The following is a 20,982-nucleotide window of genomic DNA, read 5'->3' as shown; positions in this document are numbered from 1 at the left end:
ATCTGGAGCCATTGAAGGTACTGGAAGGCTGTCAGAATGCTACACAGTCATTTCCACTGAAGGTAGATCTGGATAAACAATGTGCGTCTTTGATTTTTTGTTAGAAAAGCCCTGATTTTTTGTTAGATAGAAATAACAATGAGTAACTTGGTCTTTTGGCTCCCTCCCTTCCGTGGACACAGCAAACATCGACATGTTTTCTTCACCTTTCCACTGTCGAATTAGTTTGCCGTAGCATTTAGCACTACAGAAATGTGATGTCCATTCCTTATCTTGGTGTCCTGCCTCTATTCCAAAGTAATGTTTATTTCTTTATGACTGCTGAAATTTTCTTCCTATTTCTGACATAGATGGACTTCCCACAGATGTTAACAGTAGTTGTCTGGCTTATATTGATATCTCCAAAGACGTGGCATCTTCTGAAAATTTAAAAATACCTTTTTAATACTACTCCTGTATTACTTTAGTATTAGATAACTAGAGCAACGCTGGTGTGTAAAAACAACCAAAGTAAATCAGTTTAAATACAGAATGTTACAAGTTCAACTGTGCTCGGAAATATGGTGGATCAATTACTTTTTAGCCAAAACACACACTTGTTAAGAATGACACTAATTATGGTCAACACCACCATAGTAACACCGCTGCACCTGCCTCTGAGACACGTGAAGCTTTACAGCTGAGACTGCAACCAGCTGATGTCCTCTTAGCTTGTGAGCGATTGCAGGTGTCTTCACTACAGATGTGTGGCAGGGAGTAATCGGCTGACGTCTGCCTTGCTTCCCACCTGTTGTTGAACAAGAAATTGTCACTACTGGATCCGGCAACGTGCATATTTCTCTCTATAACGTCCCTGTGCTTGCCACGAACTGTAAATATGTACAAATTACACAAAAAGTATCCCTGACAATGAAATTCTGTTTCCAGATTTGAATTTCCCATGATAAATTTGTTTAGAATTGTGCATTTTGATATCAGAAGTACAACCCTTGTTAAACAATGTCATTTATTCATAAAGGTGATCAGTTTCAGCAGTTCTCTGTTGCCATCTTCGGATCTGCAAAAGATGTGACCGAAAATGCAAGGATACAGCAACTGACGTAACAACACACACAATTATATCCAAGATTTGCAATGCATGGAATAGCAACATACTTATGCTTACATCATTACACCACCTTCTCCTTCAGTACAATAAGTTGAACTATACAGTGTGTGTCCATGTTGGTATCATGAGCTATATTAGAATACAGCATGTAAGTTTTTTTAAAAAAAAGAACAGTTGTGCACATACATGTTATTGTGCCAATTGCAGTGCTCGCATTCATCACCACTTTATAATTGAGACATCCGTGCATTGTTAGTGATATGTAAGTACATCAGATGGCACAGTGTTAATACAAATTCACCTCAGATTAAGGCATTGATCTACTATTCCATATAATTACCTATGTCAATTCATATAAGTCAAGTTAGTAAACCAAAATTAAAAAAAAAAAAAAAAAAAACCTGCCTTTAAAATCATCTTCAACATTCATAAAACATAATTTATACATACTTTTTTACGTTATCATAGAAAATTTTTAAAAAACATTTTATAAAAATTCTTAATAATTGTGTAATGATGTAAACATTGAGATGTTGCTATGTCTCATTTTCAAATCTTGTATATAATCATGTGTGTGCTGTATCCTAGTATTTTCGGTCCCACTTCTGCAGTTTCCAAGATGGTGACAGAGCATTGTTGAAACTGGTTATCTATATGAATAAATTATTTTAGCGATCTTTACAATTGAAAATTTGTTCAGTGTTCATAATACTACAGATCGACCTGACACAGATGATGGCAGAAGTGTATAGGTTCAAAGTTGCCTAAGTATCAATATGAAAAGGAAAGTTGCTGCTCACCATATAGCGGAGATGCTGAGTCACAGATAGGCACAATTACAGCAATTTTCCATTGTTTAAATATCAAGGAAGAATTTTCTGGAGTAAACTTTGCCTCCAGTTATCTCAAGAACTATCCACTCTTGAAAGCTAAATTTTACATATTCTGCAGAGAAACTAATAGAAAGTAAAAACCCAAAAACACAGCTTTTTGTGACATTTGCTTCAAGAAATAATTGTGCCTGAACTTTGAATTTCTTGTTTCAGTGAATTATTTTATGTGAATACTATACCAAAACTTAAAACTGTACCATCCAAAGTATTGTACTAATACATTAACTCTCAGAAATGGAATTCAAGTATTCAGTGCAAGTCATCACCTAAAAAATGATGAAAACTGTTGCATTACCATTGCAAAATTTTAGCAGCCCTGTCTTAAAATGCTTCGAAAGCTCGAGTATTAAATATTGAGCTCCAAGACTTTGTGGAATTATTTATAACATGTAAAGGCATCTTAATGCCAATTTTGAACAGAATTGGAGATGATAGGGTAGGGGTGTTTTCCAAATTTGGACTACTCGACATGGAAAAACCATATGTAAATTTAAATATCAAAAATATGGAGAAACTGCCTACAAGTTGAATGGTAGTAAATACCCTGTACAGTCCAATTTTTCTACTCACTGCACTCTCCCCAAGTCTTATTTATGGCACAATGATGGAAACATGTCAGACATCGTCCAGCATCAGAGCTGTAACAGAAAATCGTGATGTCGGACATAGTCCGACAGTGGATCCGAAAGGTTTAATAAATTTCTATGGAGTTCCTTCAGTTTGGTTCAAAATTTATAGATCATTTTCAGAGGACCCAGCGTGTGTCCACCTGTATTAACCTTACAGGTCAGATGAGTATTCTCTGAACTTCATCAAAAAATTTCTGCCTCTCTGAGTGATGTAATTATCCCTACAATCAGTTTTATAGATGTCCATTTCTGAAAATTTCCTCACTTTGCTTCCTATATTACCTCATACAAGTGCACTCACCTCTTTGTTGTATGAAACTGCACTTTAACTTTTGCATCCGTAAAACTTCTAGCAGTGCACTCACATTTTGGACCATTGTGTATCGGAGAAATAGGTTTGTCTTTATTCAAAAGTTCTTTCAATGCCTTACAGTTCCCCCCCTTTTCTTTTCTGTTTTAAGCAACCTGCAGAAAAATATGTAATTCTCATTCTGAAGCCCTTTAATTTAGATATAGTTTGATACACCTATGGATCGAGGATCTAAATAGGTTTTTTATGTTCTCTTGTGTGTCAGTGCATGTTGGTTTAAGATGGCTGTCAATCATAAGCATGTTATTGCTGTATTGAATAGTAAGATCCAAAAAATTAATGCTCATTTCTTTTTCAAATTCCACCATATATTTAATTTTTGGGTGAACCCCATTAAGTTTTTTCAACAACTTCGTTAATGTTATGTCCATCCTCCTCCCCCCCCCCCCCCCCCTCCGCCTGGAGTCTGTTTTAACTGTTACCTCCATTCTTCAGACTAACTGATGTGAGAATCACCCCTTACACTGTGCCACAAAATATCCAGAACCAGAGCTTATGATTTCAGTTACACTATTCAGTACACCAATGCAGTCTGAGCTGGGAATATGTAGCAGACATGTCACTAGTTCCCATCATGTAGTGCAACATTGTCCACATTTGTGAAATATTTGTGGTGGAAATGTGGATACGTGGAATGGTAGCCATGTATGAACCTACATTGTGGGAGGGGATGGTGTGTTCTTTCTGTTGCAATTGGCTATGGCTAATTGTGTGTCAATTACAGATCCAAAGTTTTGGGGATTCGATCCAAATTCCCCCTCTCCCTCACTGTGCCCCCCTCCCCCCCCTTGCCCTTGCCCTTGCCCTTGCCCTTGCCCTTGCCCCTGCCCCTGCCCCTGCCCCCGCCCCCGCCCCCGCCCCCGCCCCCTCCCCGCCCCAGCCCCGCCCCCGGCCCCTGCTCCTGTCCAACCTCTGGCACTACTATACATATGCATAAAATGCTAAGTTTCAGGGTAATCGAGAAATTGTGAACCCCCTATGAATGGCATTGTAAAAGTTTGGAGGCAGACAAGGGCTTATCACTTCCAATATGACAGTGCCTGGTGGACTGCTGTATGTGGTGCTTAAAGAGACCTTTGGCTAGGTGACAGCTTCAGTTGTGGGATCACACATTGTGCCACTCGTGTTGCATTTGCAGTGGTGGTGATACTTTGATTGACCTCAACCCATCCAGTTGCTGCTCTACTAAAGTCATAATGAATCAGATGACACCCTCTACCTGCCCTTCAGTGTTTTTATTAACTGTATGGAGCAGTGTCACTCTTGAATTGAGTGTCTCCATGTCCAACAAATTGCTGAGGGCACACCCTATAGACTGGCTGTGAGAGATTGTCCCAGACCTGTGAGCTCCTGTAGCAGTTACTGGCCGCTTATGCTGCCCATGTTTTTAGCTTGGTCCGGCATCCAAACTGTCGTCTCCTGTTCCCGCAATCAGTCGTCCATCTACCAGAACGTCGGCCCCAGTCAGGTTGTACGATTGCGGTCCGCGTCCGAGAGCTTCTCTCCGGACTTGGGGCTTTACCTCTTCCGCCTCCTTTCCGGGCACCTCTGCGTACACCCCCATGGTGTGTGCCTCGCCCTCGCCTTCAGCTGGAATTGGCACAGGACCCGAAGGACTCAGTCCCTCCGGAGGCCTTCCGCCGCCGCTTTCTTTCCCTCCTTGCAATGTATCAGGGCTCTGGCATTGCGTACACTGACGGCTCGATGGTTGCTGGTCGTGTCGGTTATGCGCTTACTCTAGGGGACCTGCTGGCTGCAGCGTTTACATTGCTGAGCTGGTCGCCCTCTTTCGTACCCTAGAGTATATCCGCTCCTGCTGAGGTGAGTCCTTCGTGATCTGTAGCGATTCCCTGAGCGGTTTACGAGCTCTCAACCAGTGTTTTCCTCGTTCTCGTCTGGTGATGGCTATCCAGGAGTCCCTGCATACTCTTGCGCGTTGCGGCCGCTCTGTGGTCTTTGTTTGGACTCCGGGCCATGTTGGGATACCCGGAAATGAAAATGTTGACCGCCTGGCGAAAGAGGCCACCAGTACACCATCTCTGGACATTGGCCTCCCGGAGACTGATTTGAGGGCAGTCCTCCGCCGACACATTTCCTCGCTTTGGGACGCTGAATGGCGCGGTCTGGCCACCCTTAACAAACTTCGTGCCGTCAAGGAGACAACGACTGTGTGGCCCTCCTCCTTGCGCATCTCTCACATGGAGTCTGTCGTCCTCTGCCGACTGCGCATTGGGCACACTCAGCTGAAGCACAGCCACTTGTTGAGCCGTGAGGACCCACCTCTGTGTCGCTGCGGCTCCATTTTATCTGTGGTCCACATTTTATTGGAGTGTCCGCTTTTAGCTGTGCTCAGGCAGACCTTTGCGCTGCCTGATACGCTCCCTGCCCTTTTATCTGATGACCCTGCTATGGCTGGCTTAGTTTTATGTTTTATTCAGGCAGGGGGCTTTTATCGTCTCATCTGAATGTTTGTTATGTCCTTTTGTGTTGATTCTGGCTTTTGGCCTACGATTTTAGTCTGCGTTTTTAATGTGTTTCCCGGTGGTTGGCTTTTCCTTTTTTGTTTCTATGGTCGGCCAACCACCGTCACACACTGTGTGATTTTAATTTGTTTTGTCTGATCTCTGTCGGAGTATTTCTTGTCCTGTGTTGTCTGATGTCCTTCCTGTTGTTCGTTTTTATTCTCTTTGGGTGGTTTTAATTTTTTTTGGAAAAAGGGATCGATGACCGTCGCAGTCTGGTCCCTTTAATCCCACAAACCAAACCAAGTCCAGTAGCAGTGGTGTGTGTACTCTTGAAAACAGCTGCTTCTCAGCACCTTTCATCAGTAACTCCCCATAGAAACACTACTGTGCAAATGAGGCACATAGAAATCTCATTGTTCTCTAGCAGTAGTCATTTCTTTCTTCCTTTCAGCCTATGGCAGTTCACAAAGTGGCCCTTTTTATGCATTTCTTTCTGTTTGGGAAAAGAGCTGTTGTTCTGCGTTCACTTGTATGTCTTCTTGCATTTTGTCAGGCCTGCGTTTACTGTCACATTAATCCAACCCCTGTTTGCCAGTATGACAGATAAAAATAGTGTCCAGGACTAGGACTTTGCCTTTCATGGGCAAGTGCTCTACTGTCAGAGTTATCCGAGCTTGTCACTCGACCCACCCTCACAGCTTTAATTCCACCAATACCTCATCTCCTACCTTCTAAGTTTCATACAAGTTCTGCGTAACTTACCTGCGAAAGGCAAAGGTACTGTGTTTGAGTCGTACACTGGCAGACAGTTTTTATCTGCCAAGAAGTTTCACATCAGCATACTGTCAGCTGCAGAGTGAAAAATTCATTCTGGCAATATCCCCCAGGCTGTAGCCAAGCCGTGTCTCTGGAGAATGCTTCTTTTCTGGAACGCTAGTTCCACAAGCTACACAAGGGAATTTTTGTGGGGTTTGGAATTAGGAGATGAGGTGCTGGTGACAGTAAGTCTGTGTGGGAAAGGGCTGGGAGTCGTGTTCAAGTAGCTCAGACAGCAGACCACTTGGCAAATGTCCTGCATTCGAGTCCCAGGCCGGCACACAGTTTTAATCTGCTGGGAAGTTTTTTGTGGGTGTACCCTTCGTATCGAAGTGAAAAATTCACTGGAAGCACTTACATGCTATGTAAACAACAGAAAGTTGTTTCTTGTTTGCATATGGTAGGACAGTTCACCTTTTTTTTCAGAAATGTGTCCTGTCCATGCTCTTCTCCATTTTTTATGAGGAGAATTCTGTTTGCAGGTCCATAGCTGTTAAAGCATTTGTTTTGGAAAGGGAAGTTCCAGAGCGCATGAGAATGGGGCTGCAACCCCAAATCTAGTCATGAAAAATTAAATGTAAATAAATAAAGTAAAACAAATTGTATCTGTGAACCTCTATTTCCAAACAGAAGTCTTGGTGATTGACCTGTCAAGTGTTACCAGTTATTTTAATTCCTAGGGTGCTTATCTAGAATCATTTTCACTCCTATATCTGGCCTCATTGCAGGTGAAACGTGTGCTTCCATCTTGGTTGGCTAATCCTTCTGTTGTTTCTGTTAACTTGAAAGAACTTCACACAAGAGTCGACGATATTGACGGATTGGATGAGGATATTGTTGCCGAGATGAAAGAAAATTATATTACGCACCTATTTCCTGGTTGGTACTAATGTTTGTACACATTTAATTGAGTGTAATTTTATGTACAATCAAACATATTAAGAATTATTATAAATATATAATTTGTGGTTACTTATTTCACTAACATAAAAATTAATACTTTTCAGTTCAAGCACAGGTTATTCCATGGCTGCTTTCATCTGCCAACAAGCCATCAATGTACTGGCCCAGCGACATATGCGTGTCAGCCCCGACAGGGAGTGGAAAGACACTGGCATTTGTTCTTCCCATTGTGCAGGTGAGTAGGTATACAGATACATACTTCTGAGTTTCTACATTTCTCCACAGTTTTCCCTTTTATAAAAAAATACTACTATTGTTGGATCCAGCATTTTCTTTTTATATAAAAAATTGATACCATACTGGGAGCAGCATTAGTGGCCGCTGGAGGAGTAAATTAGAAGAATATTTGTTTTGCCTTTTGTACAAGGCCACCCGCCCATCCCCCGTCCACCACTTACTTTCTTGTGCTGATCCTCAGTGCTCAGTGGACTGTGAGCCATGCCCATGCCATCACACTGGCACTGCTGCATCCTACCAATTCTGAATAGGCAAAGAAATCTGAAGAGAGTAACAGTCATTTATTGTATTTTCAAAATAATTTTAATGAAGGTTATGACAAAATGTATCATTAATGTACATATTTCTATTTTTAATTTCAGTTTAACTTGAGCAGTACAAATATTTAAACTTTCATCAGTTCTGTTTATCTGTTTTAACTTCACTACAATGCATAAAATATCGGTTCTCTGCTTCCCATTGTTAATATCTACTGAGATGTCAACACAGGCAGTGTTCACCCTGCAACATCTTGGGCATGAGTTTATAAATTGTTAGGAGGAGAGAAGGAATAGGTTTAACAAGTCCAGTGTAAAAGAAGGAACAGTAACAGCCAGAGTACTTTTTAATTACCTTATTCTGAAGAACTAATCGATAGACTGGAGAGACTGCACATTTATAAAGGTATTGATATTTTCAAGCTTCCAGAGCCAGTGGCTCCTTCTTCTGGCAGAAGGGTTGAAGGGGAAGAAAATGGGGTGAAGGAAAAGGACTGGTGAGGTTTAGGAAATGGAGAGAGTTCAGAAAAGTTGCCTAGAACTGCAGATCAGGGTGAAGCCATGTTCCAATGGTTCTGCATATGCACTCATAAGTTTGTTTGTTTGTTTGTTCCAGTTGGATCTTTCAAACGGTAATTGCCCTTCAGATACTGCCATATGTCCTCCTTGCATGACTTTGGCTGAGTCAAGGCTCATCCACATAAATAATTTTGTTATTCCAACAGAAAATAGTAATAATAATAATAATAATAATAATAATAATAATAATAAGTGGCCAACTGGCGTATGATGTTTTAGGAAGATAATGTAATCACAATTTTGGAACCATGCCTGGAAGGAACTCAGGTTACTATTGACCTCTGTACTCAGTGTTTTATAAATTACTGGATTGGCGAATTGTGTTTGCATCCAAGAGACTATTGATAAAATAATCCTAATCGAACAAGATGGTTTCAGAATAAGTCAGTTGCTAGGATCAGAAACTCTCACCAAACACACTGATGGAATCAATTTGAGAGAGGCCTCAAATCAGCTCAGCTTTCAGCCTATGACGCTATAAGAGAAGATTTGTTCTGAAGTCAGTTGTAATTCCATGTCAAGCTAGCAGTTCTACTCAACAGCATGTCTTTGAATGGAAAAGCTAACAGGTGGAGGACCCTGAACTATATTATGCCCCAAGAGACTGTTCTGACTCCCATTGTGTTTAATTTGCATGTCTGTGACATACCAGCTACTAACTCCAAGAAAATCAGTTTCGCACCTGATCGGACATTAAGATGACAGAACAAAGATATTACTCATTCTAGGAGTACACTCTCAAGTGACCTTGCCACACTGAATTTAGTACTGTGGAAATTGGTACTGTAGCCAAAGCCAAGTTATTTGATGGGTTTAAAGTTTCCCATAACTACTTTGATAAATGTGTCATCTACTCCACAAAATATCCAGAAACAAAGGGGCAACAAAAAAGCTGCAATTTTCCTTTTCTTAAAATGCATAGAATAAGAAATTGAAGCTACACTTTCAGAAGATCAGTTTGGATTCGGGAAAAACAGGGTAACCAGAGAAGGAACACTTCTTCTGAAATGATCCGAACTACATTTATAGCTTTTATGTGCATAGAAAAGACTTGGATAATGTCAAATGGAACAAATCATTTGTGGTTTTAAGAAAGCAAGAATAGGCTATGAATATTGAAGAATAATATGGAACCTTATCAAAAAAGAGACAGTTATTATTGATCGAAAGACAAACAAAATTATGCATTTTCAAGTATTATGTTTAACCTGTGTACCGAATGGGCTCTTAAAAGCATCAGGAAAGATCCACAGACATGTATACAATATAGTGTCAAAGAATAGATGTCTTAAAATATACTTACTATATAGCTGTCGTAGCTGAAAGTGCAAAATCTTGAATCCATGTTAATTAAAATGGATAAATAAGTCGATAAGAAAAATTATGACTTGTGATAAAGAAGAACAAGCTGAAGTCCAAATGTTTTATCTAAGTAACAACCTACTTGAGCAAGTTCACTCATTTACATATTTAGTAAGGAAGATCAATAGGGATGGACAGAGCAAGCAGAAGTCAAAAGCAAAAACTTACTTCAACAAGAAGATGAAGTAGATCTTAAAAATCACCAGCCTTGAAACAAGAAAACATAATATGTTTTCACAGTCATAATATGCCACACTCAAAACATATGCTTTGGGATATGTTTTGTGTTGTAACTGCGACCAGGACGGTCGCTGGGTAGCACTGCGGCAGGACGTGCGGAGAGGCCTGCGAACAACAACACAACGGAAAAGGACGGACATGACCAACGTAGGACAGAACGGATACAACAAGACCGAACAACAGAGTCACAAGGCAACAAACTCATAGACGAACCAGGAAGAAAGCAGTCTAGCGCACGCGAGGTGTAAACCGTTGTAAGCGAGATTAGACTGACTCGATGAGCGAGTGGCCTGCGCTTAAGTACTCTCTCGGGGGCACCGCTATTGGCCTCTGGGACCACGTGTTCCACTGTGGCGCCACCACACTAAAAGTGGGCCAGGAGGCGCAAGCCGCCACAGCTTACGGTGCAGCGACCTCTATGGGTCTTCGACGTCCATGACGTCTGGCGCGGATTCAAATTCCGCGGCGCACGGTACCAGATTTTGGGTGTGGCATATTATGACTGTGAAACCTGGATCCTGCTGACTGAGCAAGAGAAGAAACTAAATTCTTTTGAGCTGCATGTGCTCAGAATAAACTTGTGTCTCGTGGTTACAAAGAGATCATTAAAAGAGTGACTGGGAAATGTGTGGAAATCAGTTACCCAGAGAGGAGTGCAACTTATTGACCATATGATGAGACGCAATGGAATCCTGAACACAGTAATAGAAGGGCATGTTAATGGGAAAAGATCTAAAGGAAGACAGTGACTAAGCTACATAGACCAAATTGTGAAAGACATTGGATGCAAGGTGTACAAAGAAATGAAGATTACATTGGTAGATGTGAAGAGTGAAGATCTGCTGCTAACAAATCCTTGGACTGCACAGAAGGTGATTCAGGTGCCAAATATTGAGCCCATACAGGGGAAAGCAGTGCACATGCAAATAAGATGGATGTACGTCTTCTGAAAGAGAACAATTACTATCACCGTCAGATCAACTGCGATTCAGCAGATACCAGTTTTATTCCATATCAGTTCTCTGGATCTCGAAGAAATGCTGGTTGCAAATTTTTAAGAAGACAAGAATACCTTAAGACCTCACTCAGTTCCTAGTAGTGTTTTCCAGAATCCAGCAGCTATGCACCTGAAGTCATTGTAAATGACCATTAGTGGATCACAGGTATTTTCAGTGTCATCAAGAAGGGGAAAGTGCACTGGAATGAACACACATGCCACAACACCCATCTCATTCTCAACCCAATTAAGAAGATTGCAGGGTTTGATCTTTCCCATTGTATGTGGCAGAGACTTGACTGCATCTCAACAGGACGAGGTAGATCTTGAAGAGGTGGATTTTTATGGAAATACTGTGTATCACTGTGGTGTGGAGGAAGAGGCAATAAGACTGTGGAAAAACTGCTTAGTCCACACATGTAAAGACGACCTGAAATAGTTGAAAGAAGTTATACCAAGTGCTGCCATCAAGTTGTAAAATTTAAACATTCATGTGACTATTTTTTGTGACTCAGCAAACCATAGACATTTTCGTAGCAAAAACTGCTTCAGCTGTGCGACTAAGTACACCCACATATTAGTTGAAAGTAACGTGCATTGTCATCTCACATTGGAAGCACTATAAGTAATTACTGCGATGGCTTGTTATTGACATCATTAAATTTATTGAAGATACGAAAGCGAAATAAGGGACAGTGCTAATGGAAAAGTGATGGACCGTGAAAACAAAATGTTAAAGTTGAGGCAGTTGTGTGCAAATTACAAAAGGAGGAACACAGTGTTGAGCGAAGTAGGATTCAGATACCCACTCAAAGAAAAAAGCAGTTCAGTCCACATGACAAATACCCCGTTGACAATACAAATAAATTAGTTAGCAATTTCTGCAGTATTATGAGCAATATGAAGAAACACAAATGTACAAATTTTATTACACAGATCTGGACTTCAAGGCTAGTGCAGAGACTGAAGAGAGAAAAAAGATTAGAGCTGTAGGATTTGATTTTAAAACATGCTACATTAAACAAGTTGTCATGTGCAAATGAGGTGACATAGTTTCAGAAAAGGCATAGTACACTGAAATTTTCCAAAAAGAAAAGAGGGCATAAGAATTAAAGTAGCCATTGTTTTATTCAGACGAACTGAAAATTATGCTTTGACACTGTGGATAAATGTTGACGAGGTAGTTAGAACATTGGGAGATGGCATTAGCAATGCTGAGCGCACCCATTGGGTGAATCCGAGGCTTCTGACAGCACGCACTCTTGGTGAGACCAAGACACGTTTCTCTACTTTCCTGTGTGAAACTTGCTCTCATAGTTTAAGTTCAATGAACTGACATTTACTTACGAGTATGTCTTGGAGACACTTATCATCAGGCAGGTGAAAATTTTAGTTTTGCTGCAAGAACCCCTTTGTTAAGCATAACAAGATACATTGTCAGGTGAAATGAAATTTTAAATTTACCTAAACAGAAACTGGATGTAAGACTCTACCAGCTCAATTATATCACTGTATGATAAGTTGGCCTCCACTAGGCATTACATCACACACTTCAAAGAAACATTTGTAGAAAGATTTCTGGGCTGCTTCACCCGTGCACTTCAGGTGAGAACATATATTCCAACCTCTTCCCAACAGCCTTAGTAAATTGTATTTTAAGCATGTTCCTTATAATCAGAGCGATATGTCGTCGTATGCTGTCCTTTAGATCAGGAAGAGTCTGAACACATCCCTGATAGACATGATATTTCAGATATCCCCACAGCCAGAAGTCACATGAATTTTGGTCGGCATGTCTGGAAGGCCACAAATTCTTTAAATTGCCTTGAGGTGATGCAGTTGTTAATGAAAGTTTCTCAAAGCTAGCCTTTCACCTGGCATGTGACATGTGGTGTCACCTCATCTTCCTTGAAAATAGTGGTGTGGACACAGTTGTGTTATTGCAAACTTGGAATCAAGTTTTGTATAAGGAGTTTCTTATAATGTGTGGTGTCACTTACACCTAACACGCACATGAGGCATCAACTCCTTGAAGAAAACGGACTGAGAATGAAGGAGCTTGTGAAACCACACCACACAGTGCAGTGAGTGTTCAAGCACAACGTGTGGTGGAATAGAACCCTATATTCGATAGTTCTGGGCATTTGTGGCATCATGTGGTGTAAAATGTGCCTCGTTCATCCAGAGTATGTTCTCCGGCCACACTTCATCCATTTCCATATGTGCCATAAAACAAAGTACAAAGTCACGGCCTTGTAACTTATCTCAGGGCTTCATTTGGTGCACATTCTGAATCATGTAGGGATAACAATGTAAAATGTGCCGCAAGATGTTTTGAATTGTAAATAATAGATTTCAGCTATCAGTCGTCCTTTGGAATTTTTATTGGCAGATCTAGATTTCAGCTAGAAACTAGCCATTCTCAATGCACTATCATTTTTACTCAATGTATGTAATTACATTGAGCAAAAATGATAGTGCATTAAGAATGGCAGGTTTCTAGCTGAAATCTAGATCTGCCAATAAAAATTTCAAAGGACGAATGATAGCTGAAATCTATTATTTACAAGTCAAAATAACAGTCGCTGCGTGCAACAGCGTCTGAATGGAGGGTAACCTGATGAATCTTTCGAATTGTTGCCCAGGGGAGAAACAGTTCCCAGGACAGCTCGAGTACTTGCTGCAGATTTTGAGGCAACTTCATCAATAACTGCCCAGGGGAAGCAGCCGCCTCTCTCTTGCTGTAGCACCACCTAGTTTCATCTGTTTCTTCAAATTTCTTGATTGTATTTCTGTAGCCCATTTATTGACACGGGGCCTCTTAGCAGCTTTTTCTGTCGGCAATATTACCGAATGCAGTGCTGCTAGTGCTGCCATTCTGGTAAAACTACTTTACGGATAGTGAATGGTCTTTCTTCCCAGTGGCCGTTACATTTGGTGCAGACAACTTCTTCTTCCATTGCATTTGGTACAGACGTCAACCTTCTTAACCCTTTACATCAACAGTCACTTCACAAATGAAATCAACACATCACCAAGTGACAAACAGCATACTCCGCGAGTGCACCAACTAATGAATGTACCTACAATGTTTTAGCATCCTGTAATGTGCCACACTGCAGCACTTGGGACACCATCAGTTTATAACCACCTGTTACAAATGACAAAAAATTCTGTATTAATCTTTGCTGGGAAGGAGAGCAATCTGCCAACATAGAAATCAGCTCAGAGCAGAGCAGTCACACACACACACACATAAATTGCTGAAATTTTTAAAAACATAATTTCTTCCATGGTGACAGTCAGTATTCAGTCACAGGAATTGCTCAGAAAATAATTGTCTTTGTGGAAAGATACAGTGCACTGATGACTGTTGTGATATTTTAAGCCAGCACCACAGGAAAACAAGTCTGACATATTATTCTGTCAAATAAATAGCTACCACATACTGAAACATTAAAATAATTTATTACTGTCCGAAACAAACACAACTCGTCCAATCAATATCAGATTCATGGAAAAGATCTGAACATATTGTGTTATATTTTTATGGTACGGAAAGTTCTGGCAGAATGTAAATTGTGTAGAAGTAAAGGAGACCACACAATTAATACCAGAAGCACTGAGCCATCAGTAGACACACAACAGAAATGAAAGCTTTCCTAACTTTCGTAAACACACACACCTGTGTATTTACATTGGGGGTATATTACAATATAGGTGCACAGAGATTTCATGTGTGTGTGTGTGTGTGTGTGTGTGTGTGTGTGCGCGCGCGTGCGTGCGTGCGTGCGTGCGTGCGTGCGTGCGTGCGTGTACGCGCGCGCACCTGTGTGTGTACTCTTGCTAGTCAAGGAATTACGTCTAGCAAAGTTTTAATTTTCTTTCGTCTGTGTTTGTCGCTGACTCAACACTTCTGCTATTCGGTGAATGGTGTCCTTTACTTCTAAACAATTTTGTTGCTTCCCAGTCTTTTTGTCCCAATCTCTTGACCCGCCAGCCTTTCTTTACACTGTCTTTTGGCGCATGCATATTGTAAACATAAAAATTTGACACCATTGAGTGAGAACATGAAAACAAAAATTCAATATTTAAACAAAAAGTTTCTTACTTGATTGCTAAAGCATTTCTCTGTGGGTGGGAGCAGCTGACTTACAGCTGTTTTTCATAAATCTGCAGAACTATTCATTTTTATTTCCAGGAATAACACTTGAAGAACATGTACACCTGACTCCAGGTGTTTGAAGCTCAACAACATGGTGAACTGCAGTTGTGTGTGACTACACAACTTCAGCATTATGGCATCGCCATGGATTCTAACTTCCTTGATTTTTGAATTCACAGTGTGCAGAGGGTATTGTTGTGCCATATAGACTTGTAGTGTGTGATGGCGGTCCACTTTGAATGATAACATACTGTAAGTAGTTACTACCTGACCTCTCCTCTCCTAGTTTCTCAGGCATAAACACTGTAGTGCTGCAACTCTGGCCAAGTTTTCAGTTTGCTTTGCCTGTCAACACATTGTGTACCTGTTTGTTTATGTTTTGTAATGCCACACACTGGTGGTGGTGGTGGTGGTGGTGGTGGTAGAGGCCAATGATGATTTCCTTTTTTGAAGGGGTGCATTTTATCAGAAAAGTTGTCCTATCAGATCTCTCCACCAGAATGTGTCTTAATCGTTGTGGGACTTTTTATTTAAGACTTGTTAATAATAATAATAATTATTATTATTATTATTACAATAATATTAATAATGATGATAAGGTTATAATAATAATAATAATAATGTTTTAATAATAATAATGTTCCTGTTGGAGTGATACTTTTTTCTTGCATCACATGTTTCCATTCCCTTTCTGCACCCTTGCTCAAAGTCAAATATTGCGTTCTCTTGCTGTTACAACTTGCAATGCTACAAAGACATCTTTGTTCTGCAAATAACTGTGAGGTGCATGGCAGAAGGTACGTCCCATTGTACCAGTTTTTAGGTCTTTTTCTCATTCCATTTAGGTATGGAAAAGGGGAAGAATGAATTTTCAAATACCTCAATACGTACTGTAATTAACCTAACCTCGTCCTCAGGATCCTTATGGGAGCTATATCTGAAGTGCTGTGTATTCCTAGAGTCACCACTTAAAACCAATTCTTGAAACTTTTAAGTAGGCTTTCTCAGGATAGTTTACGTCTGTCTTCAAGAGTCAGCCTGTTCAGTTTCTGCCGAAACTCTCCCATGGATTAAACAAACCTGTTATTCGTGCTGCCCTTCTCTATATACATCCAATATCCCCTATTAGTCCTATTTGATGTGGGTCCCACATATGTGAGCAGTATTCTGGGATGGGTAGCATGAGTGGTTTGTAAACAATCACCTATGTGGACAGGTCGCATTTCCCCCCAAGTCTACCACTTGCTTTACCCATGACTGAGCCTGTGTGATCATTGCATTTCATGTCCCTACGAAGTATTACACCTATGTATTTGTATGAGTTGAGTTGAACAATTCCAATAAAGACCTGACAGAACTAAGCATCCATTAATAAATCAAGGTGTTACTGAGAAGATGATTGCACTAGAAATGAGTATCAGCATAGTGAGCAGTAACAGGCCCACCATAGGGCTTCCACTGGCAGTTTCCGTAGAAGAGAACGTGAGGATGGGAGAATTGGGCTTACCCTCCTAGCCGCCACTTTCACTGCTCCCTGGTATAGTAATAGCTTAAATATTGATAATAGTCATATGTCTTCAGGTTTGGGCAATAACTATTTTAATTTTTGTTCCAGATTTTACGGAAACGAGTCATTCCGTGTATCAGAGCTCTCATAATTTTGCCTGTACAGGATTTGGCGATACAAGTTTACAAAGTCTTTAAAACATACTGCTCAGTAACAAACCTTAAAGTGGCATTAATAACTGGACAGAAGTCATTTGTAATGGAACAGCAGCAATTAATTAAAAAAAGTAAATATTCCACTTCTTGTATTTTCCTGTCAGTAGTGAGAAACTGTAGTTTTTTTCTGATTTTACTATATTTCCCATAATGCCTTTCTGTGAAAAATCTGTTGCCAGAATTAGAATTGCATTTGCTGCAGCAAATTACTGATGAACAAGTTTCTCCTTTAATAAGCAGGTACCTCTGTTTGTCAACAATCTCATAATTAGGTGGAGGATATTTAATGGAGGACCAGGGCATTCTTTTACTACGAGCCCACCCAACACTCAGATGTTTGTAATTTTTTTTAAATTTATGATATGATATGTAAAGTTCAGAACTCAAATATCCATACACTTTAGCAGTTCAATGTGACTCTCAAAAATTCTCGAGAAAATCAACTTTGTAGTTTTCCGAGGAACTTCAGGAACTTTAACTCTATAAAATGAAGGGGATTTTTCACAACAGGCACTGTGGCTCAATGGGTTGTGTTTGAGGATAGTAATTATGTAATTAAAGGATTGTTGGTTCAAATCTCACTATGATTGTATTCGCCCCCCCCCCCCTTTCTCCCCTGAAAATGTACTTCATTTAAATATAAAATTTATCAAATATATGCTAATTAACACATACCTAATCATTATGTTTATGAAAAATGCCTTCTTGTTTCTAATTACATCATGCGTTCAAGATTCTGGTTTTCATTGCAAATATATATTCTTAATTATTGCCCTTATATAAATGGTTGATGGTAAAGTTTGTTTAAATTAAAATTACGTTATAAATTCATTAATAAAATTTTATAAAATATCAATAATTAAGAAGTTACATTTGCAATGAGAACTGGAATTTGCATGTGATATGCAATTGTTAACAAGATGGTGTACATTTTTCATGAAAAATAATGATTAGATATGTGTTAATTAGCATATAATTGATGAATTCTTTTACGCCATCTCGTTGTCTCTGTAGAGCTGTACCATGAGAAGCAAGGAGAGGTGTTTGGTGGCCGGTATCCTCTATCTCTAACACAAGTTGCGCGCAGTTATTAACTGGGTTCTTTATTAACGTAAGAATAGAAGTCTACTTAACTTGTGGTACAAGCTCTTCTGTATAGTCTACGTTAGCTTCACTGCTGTTGCAGTACAAAGTCCGCTATGAACACAGTTATAGTTCTATTTGCTGCCTGTCTCTGAGCTAGAGGCTGTGATTGCGGCTCCGACTCTGTGACACACTGGAGCTCACTCGGTGCGACAGTCTCGAACTCATTCCAACAGACTCGGGCCCTTTGGTTTGCGGCAGAATGGAAGTATATGATTCTTGTAATGTGCATTTTTTTCTCTTAGGAAAGCATAGTTTTAAAGTAATTCTATATATGATTTTTAAAATTTTAATTCATAAGGGAACTCTTCCCCTCCCCCCCCCCCCCCCCTTTTTTTACATGAAAGATAAAAGTTTACAGCAGGTTGTTAGGTTTAAGTGCTTGTGATTGATAGCTGTTTCTCCTCCATATCACAACCTATATTGTTATTCTTTGTGACAAGAAACAAAACTTTTATCAAAAATATGGAACATTTACATTTTATTTTATGTATTTGCATTTGTTATGGGGTCAGCTTTAGAAAAATAAATGCCAATATTTTTATACTGTTTTCTTTGGAATAAAGTTTGCATGCTCCATATCAGTTCAGGCAGGGGCTACCTTCATAGTCTCAGATGTTCTTGTGTTCAACATATATTAAAATTCGGAATAAAATATAAAACATGAGGTTTTTTTTAGTTCAGGAAAAAGTTCCTGGTCGCCAAGGATGGTACATCCATCAACATTTGTCATGTGTCATTTAACGCATATTAAAGTGTTCTGTATGTGGAATGGTTCAAGGCATTTTTTTTTTTAATTCAATGACTAATTTCCTAATTGCCTGAAAAAGATACAGTTTGAAATTTCTAATATTCCCCCCCCCCCCTCCTCAGTGGGTGATTGAAAAGAAGCAATAAATCATACAAAGTTGGAACTAATAAAATGGCGTGATTATCAGTTGAACTGTGTTGAATCTTCCAAATCATGTAATGCCCTCTGAAACAATGTGCAAGCTTCCAGATTTGTAGAAGGTAATGGAACTCACCAGAAAAATCTGGAAAACTACAAGGGAAAAAAGAGATGATGTTCAAATAAATAATATATACAGGGGTCCAGAAAAATTTAAACACTCTTTGATAGTCAGTATTAATGAAAAAATGACATACCATTACAATTCTTGCATTTCCGGGGGGGGTGGGGGGGGGGGTGACCCCATTAGCAACCAAACAGTGTCAATGCTGGTGAACTGTTGATTAAACTACAGCTGTCAGTGTTGATGGCATGATAGCCGCACGGGATGCATTGGTGGTTTCTCATAGCTCATTGCATGTAGCTGGCTTCTGTTCATAACCTTGATTTTTCAAGGTCCCCTGTGGGTAGAAATCAAGAGGTGTAAGTTGTGGAGGCTGTGATGGGTACTCAGCAGCTCCTCTTCAACATATCCATCCTCCAGGTAGATTTTCATCCAAGTAGGTTGCAACCTGTCTGTGGTAGTGAGGTGGAGTGCACTCTCGTTGTAGGTAAAATTTTTCATTTCAAAACATCTTTCACATTGCAGGTAAGACTGATGTTTGCAGCATATAAAGATACACCTCATCAGTTATGCTACTTCTAAAACAGTCTGGAACCATTGAACTAGTTCTGCATGTTTACCCAGGGGAGGACTCAAAATTGAAAGCTCTGTTGGTAACAGGAAAACAAATATAGCAATTCACCAAATATGTTGTCCAGCAATACCTGTAAGCCTTTGTGAACATTCTGCTGATTTATTGAGTTGTAGGGTCGTTTGTGGAAAGGATTGTGTTCGAAAAGTCTTCTGCTGCAGGCTACAGGAGAGTGAAACGTGTAGGCTGATTACATATCCATAAAAGAGCGATATGTAAGAATTAAAAAAAGGTGTGAATATGAATGTTCATTTCAAGACACTCTTTGAAAGTGAATATGTTTCCCGTGATGAAATGAAATCAACAGTAATGAGACAAAGTAGTCACCTCCTATGGTGTGAATGAAGTGGTCAGTTTTAGAGGTTGCTATCAGTTCTATTAAGAAACAATGGTCATTTAAGTTACCAAGACAGCATAAAGAAATGACTGAACATCAAAACATATGTGGTTACTCTTCAAAGTAGAAATTCTTTTTTTAGAAGTGAATACATGAAAATAAAATTAGTTACTTCTAGGTAATAAAACATCTAGAGCTGTTGAATTGTATGCATCCTATGAGGAAGGTACAAGTTGTAAAACTCATCACATTTTCCCTGTCAGAGAAAAACGTGTAGCACATTCCATCTGTGCTAAAACACATGGTGGACCAAGGAAGAAATGTAAGATCTGCAAAAGGAGTTCTTGGAAAACAATCTCCTTATTAACAAACAATGGAAAATCCAGGAGAAAATAATGACAATATTATGAAAAGATAGATAATGGAAATGTTGAGCTGCAGATAGGCACAACAGAAAGGATTTGGCCAAAAATTCTTCTCCCCTGAATTAGACAACACACACACACACGTATTCACGCAAATGTAACTCTCCTGCATATGATCACTGTCCCAGGCTGTGTATGTGGGGGGTGAGGGGGTGTGTGTGTGTGTGTGTGTGTGTGAGAGAGAGAGAGAGAGAGAGAGAGAGAGAGAGAGAGATTCAGAAGAAGGCTTTATGGATGAAAACTTATTTGTTTAGCAGTCTTTTTACTGTGCCTATATGCAACTCAACATTACCATTATCTGGTGAGTAGCAATACTGTCACAAAGTTTTTAAAGTCTTGGTACTACTCACAGCTTTGAGAAACTTTAGGTACTGGGAGAACTTAAGCCTATAGAAGGATTCTTTCAGTAGGTGTTAATGCACCTATATTGTCATAGTCTGTTAAGTTATTTGTTGGTTTTCTTTACTGCCTTGTACTACTAGTTATTTCTTCATAGCTTGCACCCCTCGTATCTAATGGAATGCCTTTCATATGTTTTGCATTCCTAGGTTTGATCACCATCTGGCCACTGGCTCACATTTTCCTAATCACTTAAGATGGTTCCTTTTAGAAAGACACAACCATTTAATT

At 39.7% G+C, this 20,982-nt stretch overlaps 1 protein-coding gene across 2 annotated transcripts in view; it reads left to right on the top strand.

Moving 5' to 3' along the window:
• Positions 1-20,982, top strand: part of LOC126259891 (probable ATP-dependent RNA helicase Dbp73D) — a 164,980-nt gene that overhangs the window by 49,473 nt on the left and 94,525 nt on the right. For both annotated transcript variants that reach the window (XM_049956968.1, XM_049956967.1), the window contains exons 3-5: positions 7,010-7,160; positions 7,289-7,419; positions 16,697-16,874. In XM_049956968.1, the coding sequence (XP_049812925.1) occupies positions 7,010-7,160; positions 7,289-7,419; positions 16,697-16,874 (460 nt within the window). The remainder of the gene's footprint in view (positions 1-7,009; positions 7,161-7,288; positions 7,420-16,696; positions 16,875-20,982) is intronic.

This window comes from Schistocerca nitens, chromosome 5 (assembly GCF_023898315.1).
Source record: "Schistocerca nitens isolate TAMUIC-IGC-003100 chromosome 5, iqSchNite1.1, whole genome shotgun sequence".
Taxonomy (NCBI): domain Eukaryota; kingdom Metazoa; phylum Arthropoda; class Insecta; order Orthoptera; family Acrididae; genus Schistocerca; species Schistocerca nitens.
The sequence above is the reverse complement of the archived record's forward strand: the minus strand, read 5'-3'. Positions and strand labels throughout refer to the sequence as shown.